Source organism: Sus scrofa, chromosome 6, assembly GCF_054392235.1.
Source record: "Sus scrofa isolate SSC_HxYL_T2T_F1_AM1 chromosome 6, Sscrofa_HxYL_maternal_Yorkshire_Landrace_v2.0, whole genome shotgun sequence".
Lineage (NCBI taxonomy): Eukaryota > Metazoa > Chordata > Mammalia > Artiodactyla > Suidae > Sus > Sus scrofa.
This window is the reverse complement of record NC_139388.1, coordinates 21671317-21695676: the sequence shown is the minus strand read 5'-3', so window position 1 is coordinate 21695676 and position 24360 is coordinate 21671317. Positions and strand designations below refer to the sequence as shown.

The 24360-nt window shown below is 37.7% G+C and overlaps 1 protein-coding gene and 2 non-coding genes across 33 annotated transcripts in view; all 3 read left to right on the top strand.

Moving 5' to 3' along the window:
• The window catches only part of CNOT1 (CCR4-NOT transcription complex subunit 1), a 102052-nt gene that overhangs the window by 60686 nt on the left and 17006 nt on the right, over positions 1-24360 (top strand). For 5 of the 31 annotated variants that reach the window (XM_021093964.2, XM_021093962.2, XM_021093957.2 and 2 more), the window contains exons 17-34: positions 4523-4673; positions 5887-6088; positions 6797-6943; positions 8084-8208; positions 8433-8719; positions 10320-10398; positions 12061-12291; positions 12693-12833; positions 14631-14810; positions 16835-16951; positions 17296-17406; positions 17764-17841; positions 18018-18195; positions 19120-19250; positions 20660-20956; positions 21857-21997; positions 22090-22194; positions 22883-23002. In XM_021093964.2, coding sequence (XP_020949623.1) covers positions 4523-4673; positions 5887-6088; positions 6797-6943; positions 8084-8208; positions 8433-8719; positions 10320-10398; positions 12061-12291; positions 12693-12833; positions 14631-14810; positions 16835-16951; positions 17296-17406; positions 17764-17841; positions 18018-18195; positions 19120-19250; positions 20660-20956; positions 21857-21997; positions 22090-22194; positions 22883-23002 — 2821 coding nt within the window. Of the gene's footprint in view, positions 1-4522; positions 4674-5886; positions 6089-6796; positions 6944-8083; positions 8209-8432; positions 8720-10319; positions 10399-12060; positions 12292-12692; positions 12834-14630; positions 14811-15503; positions 16078-16834; positions 16952-17295; positions 17407-17763; positions 17842-18017; positions 18196-19119; positions 19251-20659; positions 20957-21856; positions 21998-22070; positions 22195-22882; positions 23003-23729; positions 23919-24360 lie in introns of those variants that run through there. The other 26 variants (XM_084959754.1, XM_084959752.1, XM_021093960.2 and 23 more) reach the window with 15 other exon arrangements.
• Positions 4966-5101, top strand: LOC146402250 (small nucleolar RNA SNORA50). The gene has a single exon (XR_014808741.1). It is a non-coding gene; the product is annotated as a small nucleolar RNA SNORA50 (small nucleolar RNA).
• Positions 15506-15642, top strand: LOC146402249 (small nucleolar RNA SNORA46). Its single transcript, XR_014808738.1, has one exon. It is a non-coding gene; the product is annotated as a small nucleolar RNA SNORA46 (small nucleolar RNA).

Below are 24360 nucleotides of genomic sequence, written 5' to 3'. Positions count from 1 at the left end.
ATGAATAAAATATTTTGTATTTTTGTATAGAGATGGATATTTAGCTAACTCTCAAGTGTCATTTTTGGGTTGATTTATTACAAGTACCTACCTTAGAGAATAATGGAATAATGTGTGTGTTCAGTCTATTGGTAAACAAATGCTAAAGAAGGGAAATTCTTCCAGTAATAAACATAGAAGTAATTATGATAGAGTTAATAAAATTTCAGTGTTGGAGTTCCTGTTGTAGTGCAGTGGTTAACAAATCTGACTAGGAGCCATGAGGTTGCAGGTTCAATCCCTGGCCTTGTTCAGTGGGTTAAGGATCTGGCATTGCCCTGAGCTGTGGTGTAGGTTGCAGACATGACTCAGATCTCCCACTGCTGTGGCTCTGGCGTAGGCAGGTGGCTACAGCTCTGATTAAATCCCTAGCCTAGGAACCTCCATATGTCCCGGGAGCGGCCCTAGAAAAGGCAAAAAGACACACACACACACGCACAAAATTTCAGTGTTGCCAAAAGTAGTAAGTAGACATTTGAGGAATAGGATAATTATATAATTTCAAAGTATTTCCCTACATATCACTTAATAATTACAAAGGGGAAAAGTAGTAGCTTTTCAGTAGAGAAATCTAGCATATACCACATTAATTTATTGGTCAGCTAATCACCAACTTAGTTCTGTCAGTGCCTAATGATAAAATACATTGAGAAGAACATTGTGTATATATGCATGTGGTAGAACTGGCATCAGTGCATCTACAGTGTGAAGTAATAGACAAATACAAATCAAAGAGCATTCTATGAAATAACTTACTTAAAAAAAGTCAAGATAAAGAAATAAAAGTTGATGAATTCTTCCAGTTTAAAGAATCTAAAGAGATTATGCAGTGTGATGGACTGCGTCCTGATCCAAGGGGAAAATAGCATTGAAGGACACTATGGAAACTGTAATTTGCATCCTGCCTGTTTTACTTTATCCTTGTTAAAGTTCATGACCATTATTATTTTACAAGGTTATTAAGAAGATGTTGTTCTTAGAAAACACATAGTAAAGTATTTAGGAATAAAAGATGGATGAGGTATCTAACCTAAAATGTCTGGGCGGGGGGCAGTTCTGCTGTGGCACTACAGGACCGACAGTGTCTTTGGAGGCTGTCACTCCCCAGCCTGACACAGTGGCTTAAAGATCTGGCATTGCTGCAGCTGCGGTTAGGTTGCTGTTGTGGCTTGGGTCTTAGCCTTGGCCCAGGAACCTCCATATGCCACAGGGAAGCCAAAAAAGAAAAAAACTTTAAAAATTATTAAAAAAAAAAAAAAAAAGTACAGCAGAGGGAGATAGTATAGAAAGAATGGTTACATAAATAGGGCAAAATGTAACTAATTGGTAAGTGGAGCATTTATACGATTTCCTTGTAATAATCTCATCTCATTGTCTCATTTAAGTTTGGAATTGTGTCAGATATGACAAGTTCTTCCGAAATCGTAAGGAGTGGTGTTTTTTGTTTGTTTGTTTTTGCTTTTTAGGGCCCCATCTTTGGCATATTGAGGTTCCCAGGCTAGGGGTTGAAGTGGAGCTACAGCTGCCAACCTACACCACAGCTCATGGCAATACCAGATACTTAACCAACTGAGCAAGCCAGGGATCGAACCCGCAACCTCATGTTTCCTAGTTGGATTCCTTTCTGCTGTGCCACGGCAGGAACTCCAGGAATAGTATTTTAATTAACCATATTTTATTACTGCTAAGACAACCCAGTTTTAATGTTTTAACATCTCTGGAATGATGGTGCAGCTCATTGGTGACCTCTTACAGTTAGAATTAACCCAAGTTATTTTTCGTTCTTTCCTTTTTTTTTTTTTTTTTTTTTTTTTTTTTTGCTCTTTTTGCTATTTCTTGGGCAGCTCCCAAGGCATATGGAGATTCCCAGGCTAGGGGTCCAATCGGAGCTGTAGCCACCGGCCTACACCAGAGCCACAGCAACTCGGGGTCCGAGCCGCATCTGTGACCTACACCATAGCTCACGGCAACACCGGATCCTTAACCCACTGAGTGAGCGCCAGATTGTTAACCCACTGAGCAAGGGCAGGGACCGAACCCACAACCTCATGGTTCCTAGTTGGATTCGTTAACCACTGCACCACGACGGGAACTCCCTTTTTTTTTTTTTTTTTGCACCCATGGCACATGGAGGTCCCCAGGCTAGGGGTCAAATCAGAGCTGTAGCTGTCCGCCTACACCACAGCCACAGCAATGCAGGATCTGAGCTGCACCTTCAACCTACACCTCTTCTTACAGCAACACCGGATCCTTAACTCACCAAGCGAGGCCAGGGATCGAGCCTGAGTCCTCATGGATGCTAGTCAGGGTCATTAACTGCTGAGCCACGATGGAAACTCCATGCCTTTTTATCCTTTTCTTTCTTTCTTTTTTTTTTTTTTTTAATTTTTTTGAGGAGGTTTGTTTTTATTATTGGTAACACATGCTTTGTTACTGTTATTTCTACCTTTATTGGTAGACATGCTTTTTTTTTTTTTTTTTTTTTTTTTTTTTTGTCTTTTTGCCATTTTCTTGGGCCACTCCCATGGCATATGGAGGTTCCCAGGCTAGGGGTCTAATTGGAGCTGTAGCTGCCAGCCTACACCAGAGCCACAGCAACTCAGGATCCGAGCTGCGTCTGCAACCTACACCACAGCTCACGGCAATGCTGGATCCTTCACCCACTGAACAAGGGCAGGGACCGAACCCACAACCTTATAGTTCCTTGTCGGATTCGTTAACCACTGTGCCACGACAGGAACTCCTAGACATGCTTTTAAATTCAAAAATTCTACAACAGGATATATTCAGAGTAATTTTCCTTTGAACTCTGTTACCATCATCCTGTTCACCTATAGTTAATCATTTTCATTTATTTTGTGGGTTATCTCCGTATTATATTTTCCTTGTCCTTGTGGAAATGTTATATTACATACTTTATTGCACCATGCTTCTTTTATGTGATCATATATTCTGGAGTTGACTCCATAAAATTAGAGAGTTTGCTTATTACTTAAAATTGCTGTTGTAGTACTCCACTGAATAGGTGTTTTTGCCTTGGTGGAAAATCAGTACCTTTTGGTGGATATTGTTTGTTTTCATTCTGTATCAAAAATAAGATTGCAGTGAGTAGCATTTTGCATCCATCATCTTTGCCAGTTTATATTTTTCATCCACTAGAAGTGGAATTGTTGGATTAAAGAGAATTGCATGTGAAATTTTGTTAGGTGTTGGAAAATCTATCTCTAGCAATTTCTCTGTTTTGTATAATCAGTAGGAGTTTTTCTATTTCCCCATAGCCTTGTTAATGGAGAATGTGCTAATTTCAAAGATGAAATATGGTATCTCCATGAAGTTTTTTTTTTTTTTTTTAATGTGAGGCTTTAACTTCACGGGAGTGGGTATTTTTAACAGATTCGTAGAGACTAGAGATGGCTACACATGTCTTTGTATTTAAAATACCTTTTAGAGGGAGTTCCCATTGTGGCTCAGCAGGTTAAGAACCCGACTAGTATCCATGAGGATGCAGGGTTTGATCCCTGGCCTCAATCAGTGGGTTGGGGATGCTGTGGTGTAGGTTGCAGATGAGGCTTGGATCTTGCATTGCTGTGGCTTGGGTGCAAGCCAGCAGCTGCAGCTTTAATTCAACCCCTAGCCTGGGAATTCTGTATGCCACAGGTATGCCCCCCCCCCCAAAAAGAAAAAAAAACCTTTTAGAAATTAATGGTTATACTTATATTAAGGTAAATAATCAGCGCCCCCCCCACCCCGAGTTGACAGCTTCCTTTTCTTTTCCATGATGTGTAATATTTTTCTTCCTTTGATGAGTGAAAAAAATAACTCATTATTCATTTATGTTTGTAGTCCATGTTTTTAGTAATTTTTTTGAAGTATACCATTCTAGTCTCTGGTATACAGTATAGTGAGTGACAATTCTTAAAGGTTATACTCCATTGATAGTTATCATGGAACATTGGCATAATTTATTTTGGCAATGGCATGCAGAAGTTCCTGGGTCAGGGATCCAACCTGTGTCACAGCAGTGACAACACTGGATCCTTTACCATGAGGCCACGGAACTCCTCTTATAGTGTTAATATCCTAATTTGTTTCCCCCAACCCCCCCAAATGTGAAACAACTTTCTTGTCTCACTGACTACTTTTAGTTCTTACTGCGAGTGGTATGATAACAAACTTAGGAAGTAAGATCTAAGACACTATCAAGTTTGTATAGCTTTTATGAGTACAAGGGGTTCAGGAGACAGTAACACCCTAAGATAGGAATGTGGGCAGAATTAAGAAAGTTTGGTTTTTCTGTCAAAGCACTTATTCTATTTGACATTTTAGAAGTTAGTCAATTCTTTCTGTGCTTGTCAAATGTAGTTAGTGACTCTGTATATGGCATTCTCATCCGTACTTAAGTAAATGTCTTATCTTTGACTATGAAAACTTAGGAGTTTTAGGGACTAACAAGTGATATTTTTAACTTTTCATTTCTCTTAAGGAGTGTTTCTCAGGAGTTATCAGAAACCATCCTCACCATGGTAGCCAACTGTAGTAATGTTATGAACAAGGCCAGACAGCCACCTCCTGGAGTTATGCCAAAAGGACGCCCTCCTAGTGCTAGCAGCTTAGATGCCATTTCTCCTGTTCAGGTAAATGAATACTACATTTGGTACATCTCTGTTTGTTCATAGACTTGGAATAGAGTAAATTTCTATATCCTCGTTAATAATCTACTCAAAGGAAATTTGTCTGAATTATTACATTTAGTTAACTGCATGTCTAGTATCCACTTAAAGGAATCCGTAAATAGGCATTGTGGTGAGAATAGATTTTAATTATTAAGTAGAACATGACTCTGTGAGAGAAAAGATGCAAAACAACTTATTTAGGTAAATGGAAAGGGCTTCTTTTTAAAATAAGAATAACTTAGACTTGAGAAATAAGCACTGCCTTTGAACCTGATATGTCTTGTTTGTAGCTTCACGGGCCAAGCAACAGTGCTAGAGCATAAGGACTTGTTATAACTGGGGCTCTTCAGCTCTCAACTGAACTGCTCTTTTAAAAACAAGGTACATTTAAGTTACTCCCTGACACCAACCACCCCCTTCTCTCTGGGAGCAACATATTCCGCTTCTATTTTCAGCTGCATTGACTGGCAGGTTGGGGTTTATTTTAAGAAAAGAAAGAGCATTTAGTGATTCTTCGGGGACCACTTTGTAAAGAGCATTTTGTGTATTATTTTTTGTAGTCACAAAGGTTTGAAATAATGCCACAAACTAAGACGCTTGGAAGTGCAGTTAATATTTTATAAAATTTTCTGGTGAATAGCATACCTTGTTTTTTTGTTTTTTTAAATTAGAGCTGATCTCCAACCCCAAGATTCTCAGATTTGACTAGGTTTATTTATAAGTTTTGACTGGAGGATTTTTAATTTCTAGCGCTTTTATTGGGTCGAAAATTAAATAGCTTATATTGAGAGATATGTTTGTTTTAAAGGGGCTTATTGGAAATTATAAGAACTTGATATAGTAACTGCCCCATGTCATAACTAAATGTTTAGTAGTGCAGCTTTAAGGAAATTCATATTAAATGTTGTTCTTGCAGTTTTATAGCCCTCATATTAGGGCTCTGGTTCTTTGGCAGAGGCTAACTCTTTAAACCTATTCCATCTCTGATATAATAAGGAAAATGACTGGTGCACTTGACTTGATTGTGGGATTTAAGCATCATCATGATGTGTGTGGTTTTGCAAATTATTTATTAAGCATTTGAAGAGCTGTTGCTAAAGATTGCTTTACCTGTGTCATTTGTCTGCCTTTGCTTGAAGTATGTTTAATACTTTTTTATAATGTTTTTCTTTAGATTGATCCTCTTGCTGGAATGGCATCTCTTAGTATAGGTGGTTCAGCTGCCCCTCACACCCAGAGTATGCAGGGCTTTCCTCCAAATTTGGGTTCTGCATTCAGTACCCCTCAGTCACCAGCAAAAGCATTTCCACCCCTTTCAACCCCAAATCAGACAACTGCGTTCAGTGGTATTGGAGGACTTTCATCACAGCTTCCAGGTAAGGGGAGTGGGTAGGGATTCAGATTATTTGTAAGCTTTATTATGCCTTGGTGTATGTAAGGTGTTTGGAGTCACTGTGATGAGGAAAGCTGCTTAAATTAAATCATGAAAGTTGCTTTCACATCCAAAGTTGGAAAGAGAAGAACATATTATTACACTAATTTAGGAAAATTTAGAATATATTTTACTTGTAAAGTTGGTTGAATTTATTCAGTAAGTATCTATTGCCAGATGATAGTATAAACAGTAACAAGTGTGTTAATCACATTCTAAAGAATTTAGGATTAGACCAAAACTCAAAGCTTTAAGAATTACTCAAGGCTAGTATAATAAAGGTGGAAAATATTTCACACATCAGATTCAGGCATATGTTTTGCATTTTTGCACCTACCTTGAAAATGGCAGTAAATCCCTAAAACTTTTCAACATATTTTGGCTTTCATCTTTGTATTGGAGTAAAGGTTAAATTTTTTTTTCTAGTACTCACTTGTTTCCCCTAAGCCATCTGTACCTTTTATCACCAGAGTGTAAGTTTAGAGTACTAAAACTAAAATCTAAGGAGTGATAATGTAATAACTCTAATCTGGTTACCAACTGAGTTAACATAAGACCCTGACCTTTTAATTAAGAACTTCTATCTTTGATATGAATAAAGTCGAGAATATGAGTAATGATAAGACTTCTGGCCACCCTTCATTCTTTCTAGTAGGTGGTCTTGGCACAGGCAGCCTGACTGGTATAGGAACTGGGGCTCTTGGACTCCCCGCAGTGAATAATGATCCTTTTGTACAGAGGAAACTGGGCACCTCTGGACTGAACCAGCCTACATTCCAGCAGAGTAAGATGAAACCTTGTAAGTGGTAGTGTTGTCTGTGATTGTGAAGTGTGACTGCACATAAAACACATGTCCAGGTTGTTGTCCTTAGAGTTACATGAACAAAGACATTGACCTGTGTTAGTATATTGTTAGTAGAGCCGTTATATTGATACGCCTCCTAGATCAGTGGGAGTAAATTCTCAAATTTGAATTATTAAAACAAAAATTTCAGATATCATTCTACTTTTGATCCTGGATTGCCGGAACAAGGTGACGGTCAATGAGAGGTAGCATTCTTCAGAGTGTTGTCCTAAAAGTAAGAAGTATAGTAAAGAAGTTTAATTTGTGTATACAAACCTCATACTTATTATCCTAAGGATTTTTTTTTTGGTGTTTTTTGTTTTGCTTTGTTTTTTTAAAACAAATCAGAAGCAACCAAGAGATTTTCAGATTTCTGTTTGAGCTTGGCAGTTTATAAAGTAAACATTCTATTTATTTTAATGTTATAGACCTATGATATATATATATCCTTATAGTACATATAATTAATATTGCCACATAAAATATATCACATTATGAAAACCAATTTTAAAAATTTTGCCCCCCTTATTAAGTTATTATTTCAAACTCAAAGAAGTCCTCTTTGTAAATACATAGGTATCATTAACTTATAAATATACTTGTCATTGGACCTAAATATTCATTTTATAAAAGGTTTGAAAGTATACCACTTGAGTTGAAAATGTTAGTGTGAAAGGCTTGTCTGAATGTTATGTTTTGTAGCATGCTCTATGTTTATATCAATGTGTCATGCACATACATTAATAATTCTTTACATGTTAAATGTGATCCTTATGATAAACTAGTAAAGATTTGTTAACCACAAGTGAGGTTTTATTAAGGGTAAGTGTGTCATGAATTTGAACCTGGTGAACTTTGATGGTATAAGAGACCCTCATGAAGAAAATAAAATACTAAGGTAGAACTATGGTTATAATGCAGTTTTGTTAGAATCTTTTGTGTCCCTAGAGCATTAGAATAATGAAACTTGACCACTTCACTTTCTTTATTTTTTTTTTTCCTTAAAATTCAAACTATATTGGCCTCTCTGGGCTTTGTGTGGGGAAGTGGAAGAAGAGCCTAAATGCCCACTGGTTGCTTTTCTGTTTCTAACAGCGGACTTGTCTCAGGTGTGGCCAGAGGCAAATCAGCACTTTAGTAAAGAGATAGATGATGAAGCAAACAGCTATTTCCAGAGAATATATAATCACCCACCACATCCAACCATGTCTGTTGATGAGGTGAGTGTCTAGGATAATCTAATTCTTCGTGGTTTAGGTAAACCTTAAATGCCCTTTGAAAGTGAAATCCAACACAAAGTGTTTTGTTAGGTCCATGCAATGTTTGAAACCTTTGTCTCAAGCTCAGTTTATTGTTAATTATTCTACTTAATAATTGAGAATATTTGAGGAATGCTCTTAATGATGGTTTTCTTTATGTTTATATTATTTTTGTCTTTTTCCAGGTATTAGAAATGCTACAGAGGTTTAAAGATTCTACCATAAAGAGGGAACGAGAAGTATTTAATTGTATGCTAAGGAACTTGTTTGAAGAATATCGATTCTTCCCCCAGTACCCTGATAAAGAGTTACATATAACAGCCTGCCTGTTTGGTGGGATAATTGAAAAAGGACTGGTCACTTACATGGCACTCGGTCTGGCCCTACGATATGTTCTTGAAGCCTTACGCAAACCTTTTGGATCCAAAATGTATTATTTTGGGATTGCTGCACTAGATAGATTTAAAAATAGGTGAGTGGATAGGTTTCCTGTGAAGCCTCTCTTTTTAAATATAAGGAGTAACAATAACTTACTTTTCAACTAATTCTTGCTGTGCCCCATCATTATACACAGATTAATCTTAATGACTGAAGTAAGAGAGGTAAAAGTGAAAACAATACAGTTTATTATAATTATCAAATAAGTGGTAGGAAAAATATGAAATAGCACTTTTTTTTTTTTTGGTCTTTTCTAGGGCCACTCCTGTTGCACATGGAGGTTCCCAGCTAGGGATCCAATCGGAGCTGTAGCCGCCAGCCTACGCCAGAGCCACAGCAACACCAGATACGAGCTGCGTCTTCGACCTACACCACAGCTCGTGGCAATGCCGGATCCTTAACCCACTGAGCAAGGCCAGGGATCGAACCTGAAACCTCATGGTTCCTAGTCAGATTCTTTAACCACTGTGCCACGACGGGAACTCCGAAATAGCACTTTTAAAAATTTGTTTATTAAAATATATTTATATATATAAAAGTCACCATTTTAGATGAACAAGTCTTTGAATTTTGACAGATTCAAACAGTTGTATAACTGCAGCCATAATCAAGATAGTGACTATTTTCAGCACCCCTAAGAAGTTCTCTCATTCCCCCTTTGTAGTTGACCTTCCCCTATGTCTAACTCCTGGCAATCACTAATCTGATTTGTCTAGTTTTTCCAGAGTATTATTTAAATGAAATTGTACACAATGTATATGAGCCCTGCTTGTTGTACTTTGCATGATGTTTTTGAAATTTATTCATACTACTGCATGTTTTAGTAGTTTTTCTGTTTCTGAATAGTATTCCATTGTATGGGTTCACTACAAATGATTTTCCTGTTCAATAACTTTGTTGAATATTTGGACTTATTTCCAGATAGTAGTTTTAGTGGTTCATTGTAATCTAAAGTGGAATAAGACCTTTAAAAAAAAAAAGATACCAGGAGTTTCTTTGTGGCATAGCCAGTTAAGGATCTGGCATTGTCACTGCAGTGGCTCGGGTCACTGCTGTGGTATGGGCTTGATCCTTGGTCCAGGAACTTCTGCATGCCATGGGTGTGGCCAAAAAGGAAAAAACAACCATTTTTTTTCAATACTTTTTAAAAAAATTATTTATTTATTTTGCTTTTTAGGGCCACACCCACGGCATATGAAAGTTCCTAGGGGAGGGGTCCAGTCAGAGCTACAGCTGCCAGTTTGTGCCACAGCCACAGCAATGCAGGATCCGAACCTTGTCTGCGACCTATACCGTAGGTCACAGCAATGCTGTCAGTGGAATCCTTAACCCAGTGAGTGAGGCCAGAGATCAAACTCTCAACCTCATGGTTCCTAGTTGGATTCGTTTCTGCTGTACCATGACGGGAACCCCGTACTTTTTTTTTTTTTTTTTTTTTAATGTAAAAGGAGTGAAGTTCGTAAGTGTTTTTCCCCCTCTTATTTCTTTGTTCTTCCTTTTGGCATTCTTATGATATAAGATATTTCATAGGTAGAAATAGGGGAAATGGCCTAGACTAAGGTTTTGAAAATTTTTAAATTTTTGTTATCGCTCTTCTTATGAAATTGTGAATAAGTGAATGTTTGTATTGGCAGATTGAAGGACTATCCACAGTATTGTCAGCACTTGGCTTCTATCAGTCACTTTATGCAGTTTCCACATCATTTACAAGAGGCAAGTGTCTTCAATTTTAAAATCTGACTAGTAGTTTGAGGGTTTATCTGATTTGATTTATTTTGGATTTGCTGGGAATGGCATTAAGATTTCTTGATGATTTTCATAATATAGATAATGCATATTATTTGTTGCTTGTTTTGCAGCTTAATCATGAAAAAAATAACATTTTTGGTTTATCTTTTGTAAGCAGTGGTTTTTGCTTATTGATTTAATAAAAGGCCTTTGATAGTTCTTTTAGCCTGATAATGCTGTCAAGGAATAGATACCTCTACCTGATTCTAAAAAGGATTTGGAGTGGGACTAAGTAAAATTGTTACTCTGATTTAAATGTTAATAAGATTCAGAGCTGTATCATGTAAGATTTAGGCCAGTGTTTCTTAAAAATACAGCCTTAGTATACTACCTGGCTAGATTCCTTTGAGGTTAAAAAGGAGGTAGTCTCTGAGGAAATGGACCTAGAAGATAATGTATTTTAAATTATGTTGTGTGATTATTCTTGAAATTTGTAAGCTGTAATCATTGGTTTTAAGTTGATTGGTAAATGTTAATTCACATTTACTTGACCTTTGGTTAAAGTCAGCTTATAGGGAATGAGTATTAACTTTTTTTATGCAAAGCAGATAAATTGCTTCATAAGATCACATTTTGAGGAAATCAGAAAGATCAGCATTTGAACATACTTTTCATTCTATATTATAATTTAGTCCAGCTCTTTTTGCCTCATCCTGCTTTGTTTGTTTCTAAGAGGGCAGGATCATGATGACTTAGCCTAGGAACGATAGTGGGAGGCAAGAGTGTATTATTCCTAAAGGGGTTGGGGCACTATGCCACAATTATAGCACTGAAAACTAGAAAGGAAAGCAGAGTTTTGAGAAGGTAGGACGAGAGGTCAGAAGCTTACACAAATACATTCGAGTTCAGAATTTAGAGCTGGAAGTGTGGGCCTTGGAAAACTGGAAAGATTAAGGTAGGAGGTATGAAAGTTGTCACAGAAAGCAGTAGTACCCAGTTCCCACTGTAGCAACGTACCCAGAGAAGGGGAAAGAGGTCATTGTTTATTATTTAATTATTTGTATAAATTATATATTAAGGGATTTAAGGAAATTTATATGTAGGCATTTGTGGCTACTTTTTTGTAACTTGTTTTTGTTAGACTAGTTCTGTTATAAATACTTTAAAAATATTTTATTTTTTTGTCTTTTTAGGGCCACACCTGTGGCATATGGATGTTACCAGGCTAGGGATCAAATCAGAGCTGTAGCCACCGGCCTATACCAGAGCCACAGCAAAGAGGGATCTAAGCCACATCTGCGACCTATACAACAGCTTATGGCAACGCCTGATCCTTAACTCATTAGAGAGGCCAGGAGTCGAACTCGTGTCCTCTTGGATGCTAGTCGGGTTTGTTAACCACTGCGCCTCAACAGGAACTCCTAAAAGCATTTTAAGTAATGTTTTACCTTTACTCCTTAAGGAGTTCATGATTCTATTTATGTATTATATATATGGGAATATGGACTAGAATGGAGCAAGGCATAAGGAGACAGATGAACCAAGAGTGCTCTGAAACAGTTTCTACTCTATCAGAAGAGAGGGGAGTGTAATTCAAAGATTTTGGTTTCTATTAAGAATTCTTTTAATATATTTTCTGTCTTATAGTATATTGAGTATGGACAGCAGTCTCGAGATCCTCCTGTGAAAATGCAGGGCTCTATCACAACCCCTGGAAGTATTGCACTGGCTCAGGCTCAGGCCCAGGCCCAGGTTCCGGCAAAAGCTCCCCTTGCTGGTCAGGTTAGCACCATGGTAACCACCTCAACAACCACCACTGTTGCTAAAACGGTTACAGTCACCAGGCCAACCGGAGTCAGCTTTAAGAAAGATGTGCCAGTAAGTAGGTCTATCTTTTTTGTTTGTTGGATTTGTTGTTATGTTGTAATATATCCAGTACTGAGCATGTATTTTAATTTTATTAGAAACAGCACATGCCTACTATAAAAAGCATAAAGGCCAGCATTTCTCCCTTTATGTACCCCCCAACCCCCATTTCCCACAGGCAGCTACTATTAATAGTTCAGTACATAGCCTTGCCAACACTTCCATCATACACAGCATGTATATTTTATGTACTAAAGAAATCTATACATTTTCCCCTGGGGATTTGTCTAGCAAGCATTTCAGTTTGTTTACATATTTCTTTTTTAACCTTAATATTTATTTATTTATTTTAAAAATTTTATTGGAGTAGTTGACCTAAAATGTTGTGTATTTTATGTATTTCATTTCTTTAGCCTTCTATTAATACTACAAATATAGATACATTGCTTGTGGCCACAGATCAAACTGAGAGAATCGTAGAGCCTCCAGAAAACATCCAAGAGAAAATTGCTTTTATCTTTAACAATCTCTCACAGTCAAATATGACACAAAAGGTATGATGTAATAGTTTATATGCTCTATTCTTTTCCTTGAGTGGGTTGGGGGATTTATGTTTGACATTCTGCACCTTATTTATTTATTTATTTATGGCTCTTTTGGGCCGCACCTGTGGCATATGGAGGTTCCCAGGCTAGGGGTCGAATTGGAGCTGTAGCTGATGCCAAAACCACAGCAACACAGGATCCGGGCCATGCCTGTGACCTACACCACAGCTCACAGAACACTGGAACCTTAATCTGCTGAGCAAAGCCAGGGATCGAAGCTGTGTCCTCATGGATGCTGGTCAGATTCATTAACCGCTGAGCCACTACCGGAACTCCTCTGCACCCTTTTTAATATTTTAAAGGTAGAGATAGTAGAATCAAAACAGGGAATATGGATGGATATACAGCTAGTGGTTGTGGATTTTGTAGATGTTAAATGGTACTGATTTTAAATATGTATATATATTTAAATATATAAAATGCACATATATATTTGTATATACATTTGTATATATACATATAAAATGTACATATATGCCTTTTTAAGGCTACCCCCATGTCATATGAAAGTTCCCAGCCTAGGGGTAGAATTGGAGCTGTAGATGCTGTCCTACACCACAGCCACAGCAACTCTGGTTCCGAGCCATGTCTGCAACCTATACCACAGCTCATGGCAAAGCTGGATCCTTTACCCCACTGAGCAAGGCCAGGGGTTGAACGCATGTCCTCTTGGATACTCATCAGGTTTCTTACTGCTGAGCCACAGTGGGAACTCTGGTTTGAAATACATTATTTTGCAGTGAGTTACAGAGTTTTTGAAATAAATTTGAAAATGATTTTATGATGGAAAATTTCATTTATACTCCTAGTCACAGCTCATGTCCTCCCAGAGACCTTTAGGTGCCAGATAAATGAGGTAGAGCTTGTGAAAAGTAATTATGTTTGCCTTATAAGAAAACACTTGGAAATAAGAAAGTCTAAATAAGTGTGTTTTGATACAGTGCAAGTACTATATGTCAATCCCCACCTAATCATAATTGGTTAGGGAAAAAAATAGAACTGGTTACCATCTCTTGTAGAATAGAAGCTTCAAAATTTACAAGTGTTTTCTGTAGATAGAAATTTAGGAAAACACTTCTAGTGTTAGGTCTGTTAATACCAGGTTGTGTGTAGACTAGTAACTTACCCTCTTTTGGTCAAATGGAGAGTTGCGTAAGAAGGGGATGAGGGACTTGGTGTTTCATAATTTTAAAACTTAAAATAACCATAGATGTTTCAGTTCTAATCACCCAATTTGAGAAATGATTGACTGTATTTGCATGGAATTGAACATAACGATAGTTGATAGCATCTGTCTAAAATTGGGGAGAGAGGAGTTTCCGTCGTGGCGCAGTGGTTAACGAATCCGACTAGAAACCATGAGGTTGCGGGTTCGGTCCCTGCCCTTGCTCAGTGGGTTAACGATCCGGCGTTGCCGTGAGCTGTGGTGTAGGTTGCAGACGTGGCTCGGATCCCGCGTTGCTGTGGCTCTGGCGTAGGCCGGTGGCTACAGCTCCGATTCAACCCCTAGCCTGGGAACCTCCATATGCCGCGGGAGCGGCCCAAGAAATAGCAACAACAACAACAAAAAGACAAAAGACAAAAATAAATAAATAAATAAATAAAATTGGGGGGAGATGTAGCACATGCTTTAGCATCTAATTTTGCAAGGAGGCAAGTGCTATAGTGTCATTTCACAGAAACAAAACACAAAACTATATTTTAGCATCTTTTAACTATACTTCCCTTGTCATAATGGTTGGCTAGGTTGAAGAACTAAAGGAAACTGTGAAGGAAGAATTTATGCCTTGGGTTTCACAATACCTAGTTATGAAGAGAGTCAGTATTGAGCCAAACTTTCACAGCCTGTATTCAAACTTTCTTGACACACTAAAGAATCCTGAGTTTAATAAGATGGTTCTGAATGAGACCTATAGAAACATCAAGGTAAGTATTCTTGTATTACTTTTTATTACTGCTTTTGAGTTTGGAACTACTTGATGGCATAGGTGGAATCTTTTGGAGGGTGGGTGTTCATGCTGTTTTTCTTTTTTCCCTGTAAGTTGTATATGTTAAAGTATCTGTCAAAGTGGTTCTAGGGTTGTTTTAAATACAGAACTAGAACTAAATTTTTATGCATTTAATCCCACAGATGTAACTCTGTGTACTATTTACTTTTAAAGTACCTACTCTTTTGCCTTTTTTTTTTTTTTTATCATCCACACATGGTTTGAAATCTTTAGCTTTTGTGCGAGTTTTTCCTTTTTTCTTCTTCCGCATGTTATTTGATATATGCTCTTAGCTTTAGTCCCTCTGTTTTTAATAGTCTTATAAAAATCCATTACATTGGTTGCTAGTAACGTACACTATTACAAAAACAGCTGCAGTGAGGAGTATTTTTTGTTTGTCTTTTAAATGCAAGATAGCTCTAGACTCTAGGCTCTTGATCTGTTGTGGAATAGCTATTGTTTAGGATTCTGAGAAGTTTATTTTAAGGTCAAACTCTTCTTAATGAGCTTGATTGATAAAATTCAAGTTTTTATTTCTTAAGAGGAATAACTTCAAAAAAACAGTGTGAACCAGCATATAATATAGCTGCAATTGTTCTTTGCTGAATAACTTGAGATATTGGCTTAGGAACGAGCACTATATTTAAACCTGGATAGAAATTTTCCCTATCCTTGGTTACGCTGTAGTGCAAAAGAAATCCTGGCTTCTTTCTGTCGCACAGCTGACTTTGTGCCATTCTGCTGTTGCTGTATGGAGCTAAGGAACATAACTATATTCAGCCTTTGTTATTCGATACCATAAATTAAGAGACACCATGTAGTGTCCCCAAGACACTCATGTGTTGGTTCTATCTCTCTTAAGAAAGTAAGAAGCAGGAGTTCCCGTTGTGGCGCAGTGGTTAACGAATCCGACCAGGAACCATGAGGTTGCGGGTTCGGTCCCTGCCCTTGCTCAGTGGGTTAACGATCCGGCGTTGCCATGAGCTGTGGTGTAGGTTGCAGACGCGGCTCGGATCCCGCGTTGCTGTGCCTCTGGCGTAGGCCGGTGGCTACAGCTCCGATTCAACCCCTAGCCTGGGAACCTCCATATGCCGCAGGAGCGGCCCAAGAAATAGCAACAACAACAACAACAAAAAGACAAAAAAAAAAAAAAAAAAGTAAGAAGCAGAGAATTAATGAAACGGATTAGGTTTTCTAGAGACGTGGTAAGTGTAAGCAGTATGATACTGTATTCCAGACAGTTGTATCTTAGTTGTCTTCAGAGATGTATAGTCACCTGGACAATGCTAAAGATTCCAGTAGATACTGCAATCTTGGTTATGTTCCGTAATATGCCTGCTGCCTTGGAAGGACTTAAAAGCATACCTGTAGTCTTCATTTGGATGGGATTCAGCTCTTCAAAATAGATTTGTAATTAGGTCTTTATTTCAAATCTAGCTAAAATTTTTAGTTTTAAAATGCTTTCCTTTTTTCTTTGAGTTTAAAATACTTTTCACGTGGGACTATACATGACACTTTAAACCTTATATATTTTTGTATGATATGTTGTTCCGTTTTTTTCCCCTGCCCTGCAGCATATGGAACTTCTGAGCCAAGGATCAGATCCCAGCCATAGTTGTGATCTATGTTACAGCTGTGACAACACCAGATCCTTAACCCACTTTGCCCCGCACCGTGTTGGCCAGGGATTGAACCTGCTTCCCAGTACTCTAGAGATGCCACTGATCCTGTTGTGCCAACAGTGGGAACTCCATTGTGTTACCTGTTTTTAAAAACAAAAGGCAGTGTCACTGAACACAACACAATAATGCTATGATATATGGACTAGATCTACTTTGGGAGCACTTTCTCAATATTGACGGCTCGTTTTTAATGTAGAATAACAGAATTCTTAGACATTTACTTGAAAATATTTTTGAATAAGCTTATTGTCATACCTTCCTTAATCCTACACTATTTCAGGTGCTCCTGACCTCTGATAAAGCTGCAGCCAATTTCTCTGATCGTTCTTTGCTGAAGAACTTGGGACATTGGCTTGGAATGATCACACTTGCTAAAAATAAACCCATCTTACACACTGTGAGTTATAGCCAAAGGCTCATGTAAAACTTGAGACTGTTCATACAGCATGCTTTGTTTAAAAATTTTGACTATATTTCAGGCTATTTTAATGATTATTGGGTGTTTGTAAAAGTTGGGGCCTATTTCTTGAAACCCTAATTGCATGCTTATGATCTCCTGTTGTTTAGCAGGCTAAACAAAAGGCAGTAAAGTATGATTGTTACCCTTTCCTTTCTGTAAGGCAAGGATCACATACTATATTGATGCCAATTTTGGGGATGGATTTGGCAAGGCATCTTTTTTGGGGTGCTTTGTGAGTGATTTTGTAGAATATTCACAGCTTTAAAAAATGTTTCTTCTAGGACTTGGATGTAAAATCGTTGCTGCTAGAGGCTTATGTTAAAGGACAGCAAGAGTTGCTCTATGTCGTGCCCTTTGTTGCCAAAGTCTTAGAGTCTAGCATTCGTAGTGTGGTGAGTAAATTTTATTATTTTTCTGGTGGCTAATTTTTAAGCGTTAGTTATAGTACAAGATGAAGAAACTATATATATATATATATATATATATATATATATATCCTTAGTTCTTGTGAACATAGAACTAGTTCAGTCAGTTTTCCTCAGGGAAACTCAGATTTCCAAATTGAGAGACCAAGTAATATTATAGGGCTGAATCTATGTATGGCATTGGGTCTTGATGTTTTTCTGAAATAAAATATAGATGGGAAGGGGTAGGGAGTTTGTTATGGCCACATGGGTGTAAGCACTTAACTGTTTTAAATAATAAACAGTGATTTTTGGGGCCAGCTTAACATAATAAATTTTCTTTAGGTTTTTAGGCCACCCAACCCCTGGACAATGGCAATTATGAATGTATTAGCTGAGTTACATCAGGAACATGACTTAAAGGTAAATGTGTTGCTCTTTATCCTTTGGAACATATATTCTGCCTTCACAATATTAAAATTTACAGGAGGGTATTTGGGAAGAAGCACTATACCAAGTGGGTGAGAGAATTATATATCTGTATATTATGAAGGTAAATTTTCATTTTTAATCTTCTAATGCATGTTGAAATTACACAGCTAAACTTGAAGTTTGAGATTGAGGTCCTCTGCAAAAATCTTGCATTAGACATCAATGAGCTAAAACCTGGAAACCTCCTAAAGGATAAAGATCGCCTAAAAAACTTAGATGAGCAGCTCTCTGCTCCAAAGAAAGATGTTAAGCAGCCAGAAGAGCTCCCTCCTATCACAACCACAAGTAAGTGTGATAATTAGCCGGGTACTTACCAGACATTCCTTTTAATGGTATATTCTCATGCCTATAGCAAATTATACTTTTTTAATTTTTAAAATTTTTTTGTCTTTTCTAGGGCTGCTCCCGCGGCATATGGAGGTTCCCAGGCTAGGGGTCTGATCGGAGCTATTGCTGCCGGCCTACGGCAGAGCCACAGCAGCTGGTATCCGAGCCGCGTCTGCGACCTACACCACAGCTCATAGCCACGCCAGATCCTTAACCCACTGAGCAAGGCCAGGGATCGAACCCACAACCTCATGGTTCTTAGACTCATTAACCACTGAGCCACAATGGAAACTCCCGCATATAGCAAATATAATCATTCCATGAAATGTGATGCTGGAACTTTGTATACTTCTGATGAGTTTTCTAAATTTCTAAGGAGAAGTTAGTGATGTCTAGGCCTTGTCTTAACTATATTAGAATCTGTTTAGGTCGTTCATATGATGTTCTTAACTAAATATCATTAAATTAGTCAGTTGTGTGCTCATGTCCCAGAAAAACATTGCATTGGCATGATGGCCTCTGTTACTCCTCAAATCTGGGGGTGACCAGGCCAGCTTGACCTGTTAAGGGGAGTGAATTATTTGACCTGGATCAAGAGGATTGGAAGTGTAGGGGGCTATAGGAGTGTTGTACAACTGGGAAGTATGGTCAGAATAAACCAGCTTTTCTTTCTCAGCCCTTAGTAGTTTAAGAATCCTCAGGTAAAACCAGGGAACAGCCTTGCTTGAAAATTGACATCTGTAGTATAGAGTTATCAAACAAGGCTTGGGCCTACTAATGTGGCATGACCCCTTAATTAATTTTTGATACCCTGCTAATTTTATAGTAAAGTCAGGAAATGCATACTTGTTGTTAGCTCTTATTTTGTCTCTTTACATTTAGCAACTTCTACAACACCAGCTACCAGTACCACCTGTACAGCCACTGTTCCACCACAGCCACAGTACAGTTACCATGACATCAATGTCTATTCCCTCGCCTGCCTGGCACCACACATTACTCTAAACCCAACAGTAAGTAGACATAAGAAATAAGTTTACTTATTCCTCAGTTTCTACTTTGTGACAGGGTAAACTGATCACCTTCCCTTTTTTCGCTTTCGTTCTGGATTCCTAGATTGTAGGCTTTTGTTGCAGAGAATAGAAATTGGGAATTGGTGTGTACTTTTTCCTACTCTAAACATAAGTCATTGTGACTAGACATCATTGGTTCCTCATGATATTAATTTAAACTCATGATATTAAAATTAAGTCAACTGCCAGTGCAGTCACGATCTTCAATATTTCCTGACACAGGTCAGAAGATCCTTAGCGTATACCAGAGCTTTTTGTTCTTTTTTTATTACCATGTCACCTTAGTCTTGGCGTTAGACCATATCTTTTGGCAGATAGCTGGAACTGATCTGGTATGTGTGTGTGTGTCTGTGTGTGTCTTTGTGTGTTTGTATGTGTTAAGATCTCCAGCCAAGCTCTGGAAATGGGACTTAATACTCTCAGTTATGTTTTTCTGGCTTGATTCTGGGTGGTCACTAAATAACATGCTGTCAGTCTTTTTTCCTGTATTTAAAGGTAGTATCCAGAGTGATAAGTGCTTGTTCAGCCTGTGTTTTATTCTGCTAACACAAATTGTTTAGTTCATAATCAGTTTCATGGTCTTTGCTATGCAGAAACTGAAAATGTTCACAAATACAGGAGTAATATTAACACATTGAAGTTTTTGTATTTAAAGGACTTTTAAAGAGATCATTTTAAACCTGTTTTTGCTTGTTTTTGCTTTTGTTGAAATGTTTTGCTTCTATTGAAGTTTGGGGAAAAAAACATGGGTCTAGAAATCATGATTCTCTTTTACAATACTGCTAGTAATCTGAATATTTTTATAAGTTCATCATGAATTTAAAGTTTTTTAAAAACTCAGTAAATTAAAGAGACCAAGTGAGTATTATATTGATTGGAAACAGTCTTTCAAGTGAAGCAAAAGGTTTCAGTGTATGGTAATTTTTATACAATGTTTGCTATTTGGAGGGATTATTTGTAGCAGTAATAGTTTTTGTAGCCTCTGTAAACTTGATTCTTTTTACATTTCCCCAGGCTGCTAGAGAAGTTGCTTCCCTTAAGAGTACTGGGGAGCCACAAGTTTTATTTAAGCATGTAGTGTGTTTAAATATCTTGTAATGAACAGTTTCCCCATTAAACTTTGAATTTTTTTAAGAATCAAAAACATATCTTTAATTATGTATCACAAGGTATACTGAATAATACTCCTCTTTGGAGCCTGCCTTCTGTTTCCTGAGCTTTTCATAGATTAATTTTAAGTAGAAATTGTTAATTCTTGGTTAACCTTGAATTCCAAAATTATGGACATGATTACCAATAGATACTGGGATGTCTTATTTATAAGTTGTTGACTTTTTTTCCCTCCCTAGATTCCCTTGTTTCAGGCCCATCCACAGTTGAAGCAGTGTGTGCGCCAAGCAATTGAACGGGCTGTCCAGGAACTGGTCCATCCTGTGGTGGATCGATCAATTAAGATTGCCATGACTACTTGTGAGCAAATAGTCAGGAAGGATTTTGCCCTGGATTCTGAGGAATCTCGAATGCGAATGGCAGCTCATCACATGATGCGTAACTTGACAGCTGGAATGGCTATGATTACTTGCAGGGAACCTTTGCTCATGAGCATATCTACCAACCTGAAAAACAGTTTTGCCTCAGCCCTTCGTGTAAGTTGACTATTTTCTTGTAGTGCAAAACTCGTTTTTGCTTGTCTGAAAGTGTTTTTCTTTGCCTTAGGTGACAAGGGACATCTCCAGCTATTCTCATAATAACCATATGTGTTCCAAGTCTTCTTTCCTCTTAGATTGTAAATTCTGTGAGATGAAGTGTCATGTCTGTCTTTGCTCACTATTGTATCCTCAGTAGAGGTTGGCAGATAGTAGTTAATCTAGATTTTATTGCTTGAAAGAAGTGAATTTTAAAAAAAGATTTGTATTTTTTCTATTATAGTTGATTTAAGAATAAAAAAAAAAAACTGCCTAAGTTAACAGTCTTGATTCTCTTTACCGTAAAGACTTTATTTTGTTTATTTATTTTTCTGATTCTATTATGTTTATTAAATAGTGGGTTTCCACACATGGCTTTTTAAATAATCCAGGGAAGGAGAGAAGGGAGAGAAAGATGCAATTGGAGTTCCCCTCCCCCAAACCATAAAGACTAAATTTAAAGCACTTCAGAGGTTGGACAGAACAAAACAATTTAAAGTGATTCTGTGTATGCGTGCTGCACGCACCCACCCACCCACCCACACACACACACAAACACACTCTTAACTCAGTTATTAATTTGGGGTCTCAGATGTCATGGTTGGATAATGCCCTTGTTTACTGCTTTACTGTTTCATAGTGTTTACCATCTTCACAACAGCATAGTAAGATGTTGTGGTTGAATATTTTCATCTTATAGATGAGGATGATTGTTAGACTATTTCATGGTCACAGCTGATGAGTCATAAGTAAAGTTGGAACTTCTAGAATTTTCTAAGCATTTTATTTTCTATTATCCTGTTTTGTCTAGCCACAAAAAACTTAAAAAATTTTTTTTCCTGTTTCTCCCCATCCCAATAGACTGCATCCCCACAACAAAGGGAAATGATGGATCAGGCAGCTGCTCAGTTAGCTCAGGACAATTGTGAATTAGCTTGCTGTTTTATTCAGAAGACTGCAGTGGAAAAAGCAGGCCCTGAGATGGACAAGAGATTAGCAACTGTAAGTGTTTAGCATTTGCCTTTTAAGTATTGTTTTTTCCATTTAAGAAATTGCCTCATAACAAGAACCTCAGTGACTTTTTTTATTTGCAGGAATTTGAGCTGAGAAAACATGCTAGGCAAGAAGGGCGCAGGTACTGTGATCCTGTTGTGTTAACATACCAAGCTGAGCGGATGCCAGAGCAAATCAGGCTAAAAGTGAGAATTGGGGGCTCTTGTCTCTCTGCCCCATCTTTGTTTTTTTCCTGTTCTTGTTGCTTAAACTCCTAACCTGGACTAGGATAATGGGGTTAAATGCTGTTTCTGAGAAAGCATTTCATTTCACTTAAAGGCTACCTGTGGAAAAGGCATAGAAATAACTTAGATGTCTTTTCTCCACCCCTCCCCGCATTGTTGAAATGCTGCTAAGAGTTCATATGCCTGTTGGTTTTTATATTTCCCCACTTGTTCTTCCCTTCTGGAGCTTGAATTTTTATTACTAGTTCCCGGTTGGTGAAAAGATCTGATCATTTCTACCAGCTCCATTGGAGAATTACACTGGCATGGTCCTACTGGGGACATTTTCAGTAGAAAAACTCTAATTTATAAATGAGGACAACACTGACAGTTCTCAGGGAAATAGGAAATACTGTGAACTGTGCACATGTATATATGCATGTAGTTGTGTTGTTAGATGTTGTAATGAGTATGCATACATATTCAGTCATGTTAAATGTAATGAGTATGCACACATATTCGGTCATGTTGTTAAATGTTGTAATGGCTCCTGTATCCCTTCTCAAGAATACCTGCCTGTGCTTACTCCCATGCAAATCTTCCAGTTGGAAAAAAAAAGTTTCCTTTGATTGTGAGGAGGATCCTGTAAAATAGATTTTCTTCTTCCAAGGTTGGTGGTGTGGACCCAAAGCAGCTGGCTGTTTATGAAGAGTTTGCACGTAATGTGCCTGGCTTCTTGCCTACAAATGATTTAAGCCAGCCCACAGGATTTTTAGCTCAGCCCATGAAGGTAAATCTTGTCTTGACTTAAATTGAGTAATTTATAGTTTACATTGAATGGTTTTTTGAATTAATTAATTAATCTGTCACTTGTTCCTGGAAGCTTAAGTTACAGGGGAAAAAATTACCCAGCATTGTTGAATTGTAGATTATAGGTGTTCTTTGTATCAAATCAGCATGGCATTCAGGATTTTTTTTTTTAAATCCATGAGATTGATTTAACTTTCATGTCTGACCTAATTAAAGGAATTTACGTAGTGATCTCATGGCCTTCCCTATTCTTTGTAAAGAGATTTTCTAGAAATGTGAAACAAATGTTCCCCTTGTGGCTCAGTGGGTTAAGAACCCAACAGTGTCCGTGAGGATGCGGGTTCAATCCCTGGCCTAACTCAGTGGGTTAAGGATCCAGCTTGCTGTGGCTGTGGTGTAGGCCTGCAGCTGCAGCTCTGATTCTACCCCTAGCCTGGGAACTTGTATATGCCGCAGGTGCGGCCTTAAAAATAAAGGGGGAAAAATGTGAAATGTTATTTACAGAAAAGTTGAAAATATAAGGAGGAAACATTTCCTTCTTGAACTGTTTGAACATTTGGACAGGTACTGACCTTGATGTTCCAGTCCCTCTTTTTTCCCCAGTATTTTATTTAAATTTTTTTTTTTTTTTTTTTTTAAAGTATAGTTGATTTACAATGTTGTGCCTCCCAGTCACTCTTCAGTCCTGTTATCTGTGTTTCCTACAGAGGCGTTCTCCTGTGTGACCTGGTGTGATCATTGAAATCAGGAAGTTAACACTGATATGTTAATATCATCTAATCCTTAGACCTCATTCAAGTTTTACCAAGTGTCCCAGTACTGACTTTCTGTAGTAGAAGGACCTAAATCAGAATCACACATTTTATTTAGTTGTCATATTTAAATTTTTCCCACAGGTTAGTCTACTATAGCTCCTTTCTTATCTTTCCATGACCTTGACACTTTGACATTATAGATCAGTGATTTTGTAGAATGATGTGATTTGGATTTGTTCAGTGTGTTCTCAGGTAGTGCATCTTTGATAGGAATATCACAGAAATGATGCTCTATTCTTATTTTATCTTGTCAGGGTTTGACAGTTGGACTGAATAGTTTGTTTTTCATTGTTTGGATTATGTACTTTCATAGGTTGTAGAGATTATTAAATGCTACAGGTGGTCCTGCCCTCAGCCTATCCCATTATTTATCTTTAAAAAAAATTATTTTTTTTATTTTTATTTTTTGCTTTTTTAGGGTCACACCAGCGGCATATGGAAGTTCCCAGGCTAGGTGGTCAAATTGTAGCTGCAGCTGCTGGCCTGCACCAGAGCCACAGCAAAGTGGGATCCGAGCCACGTC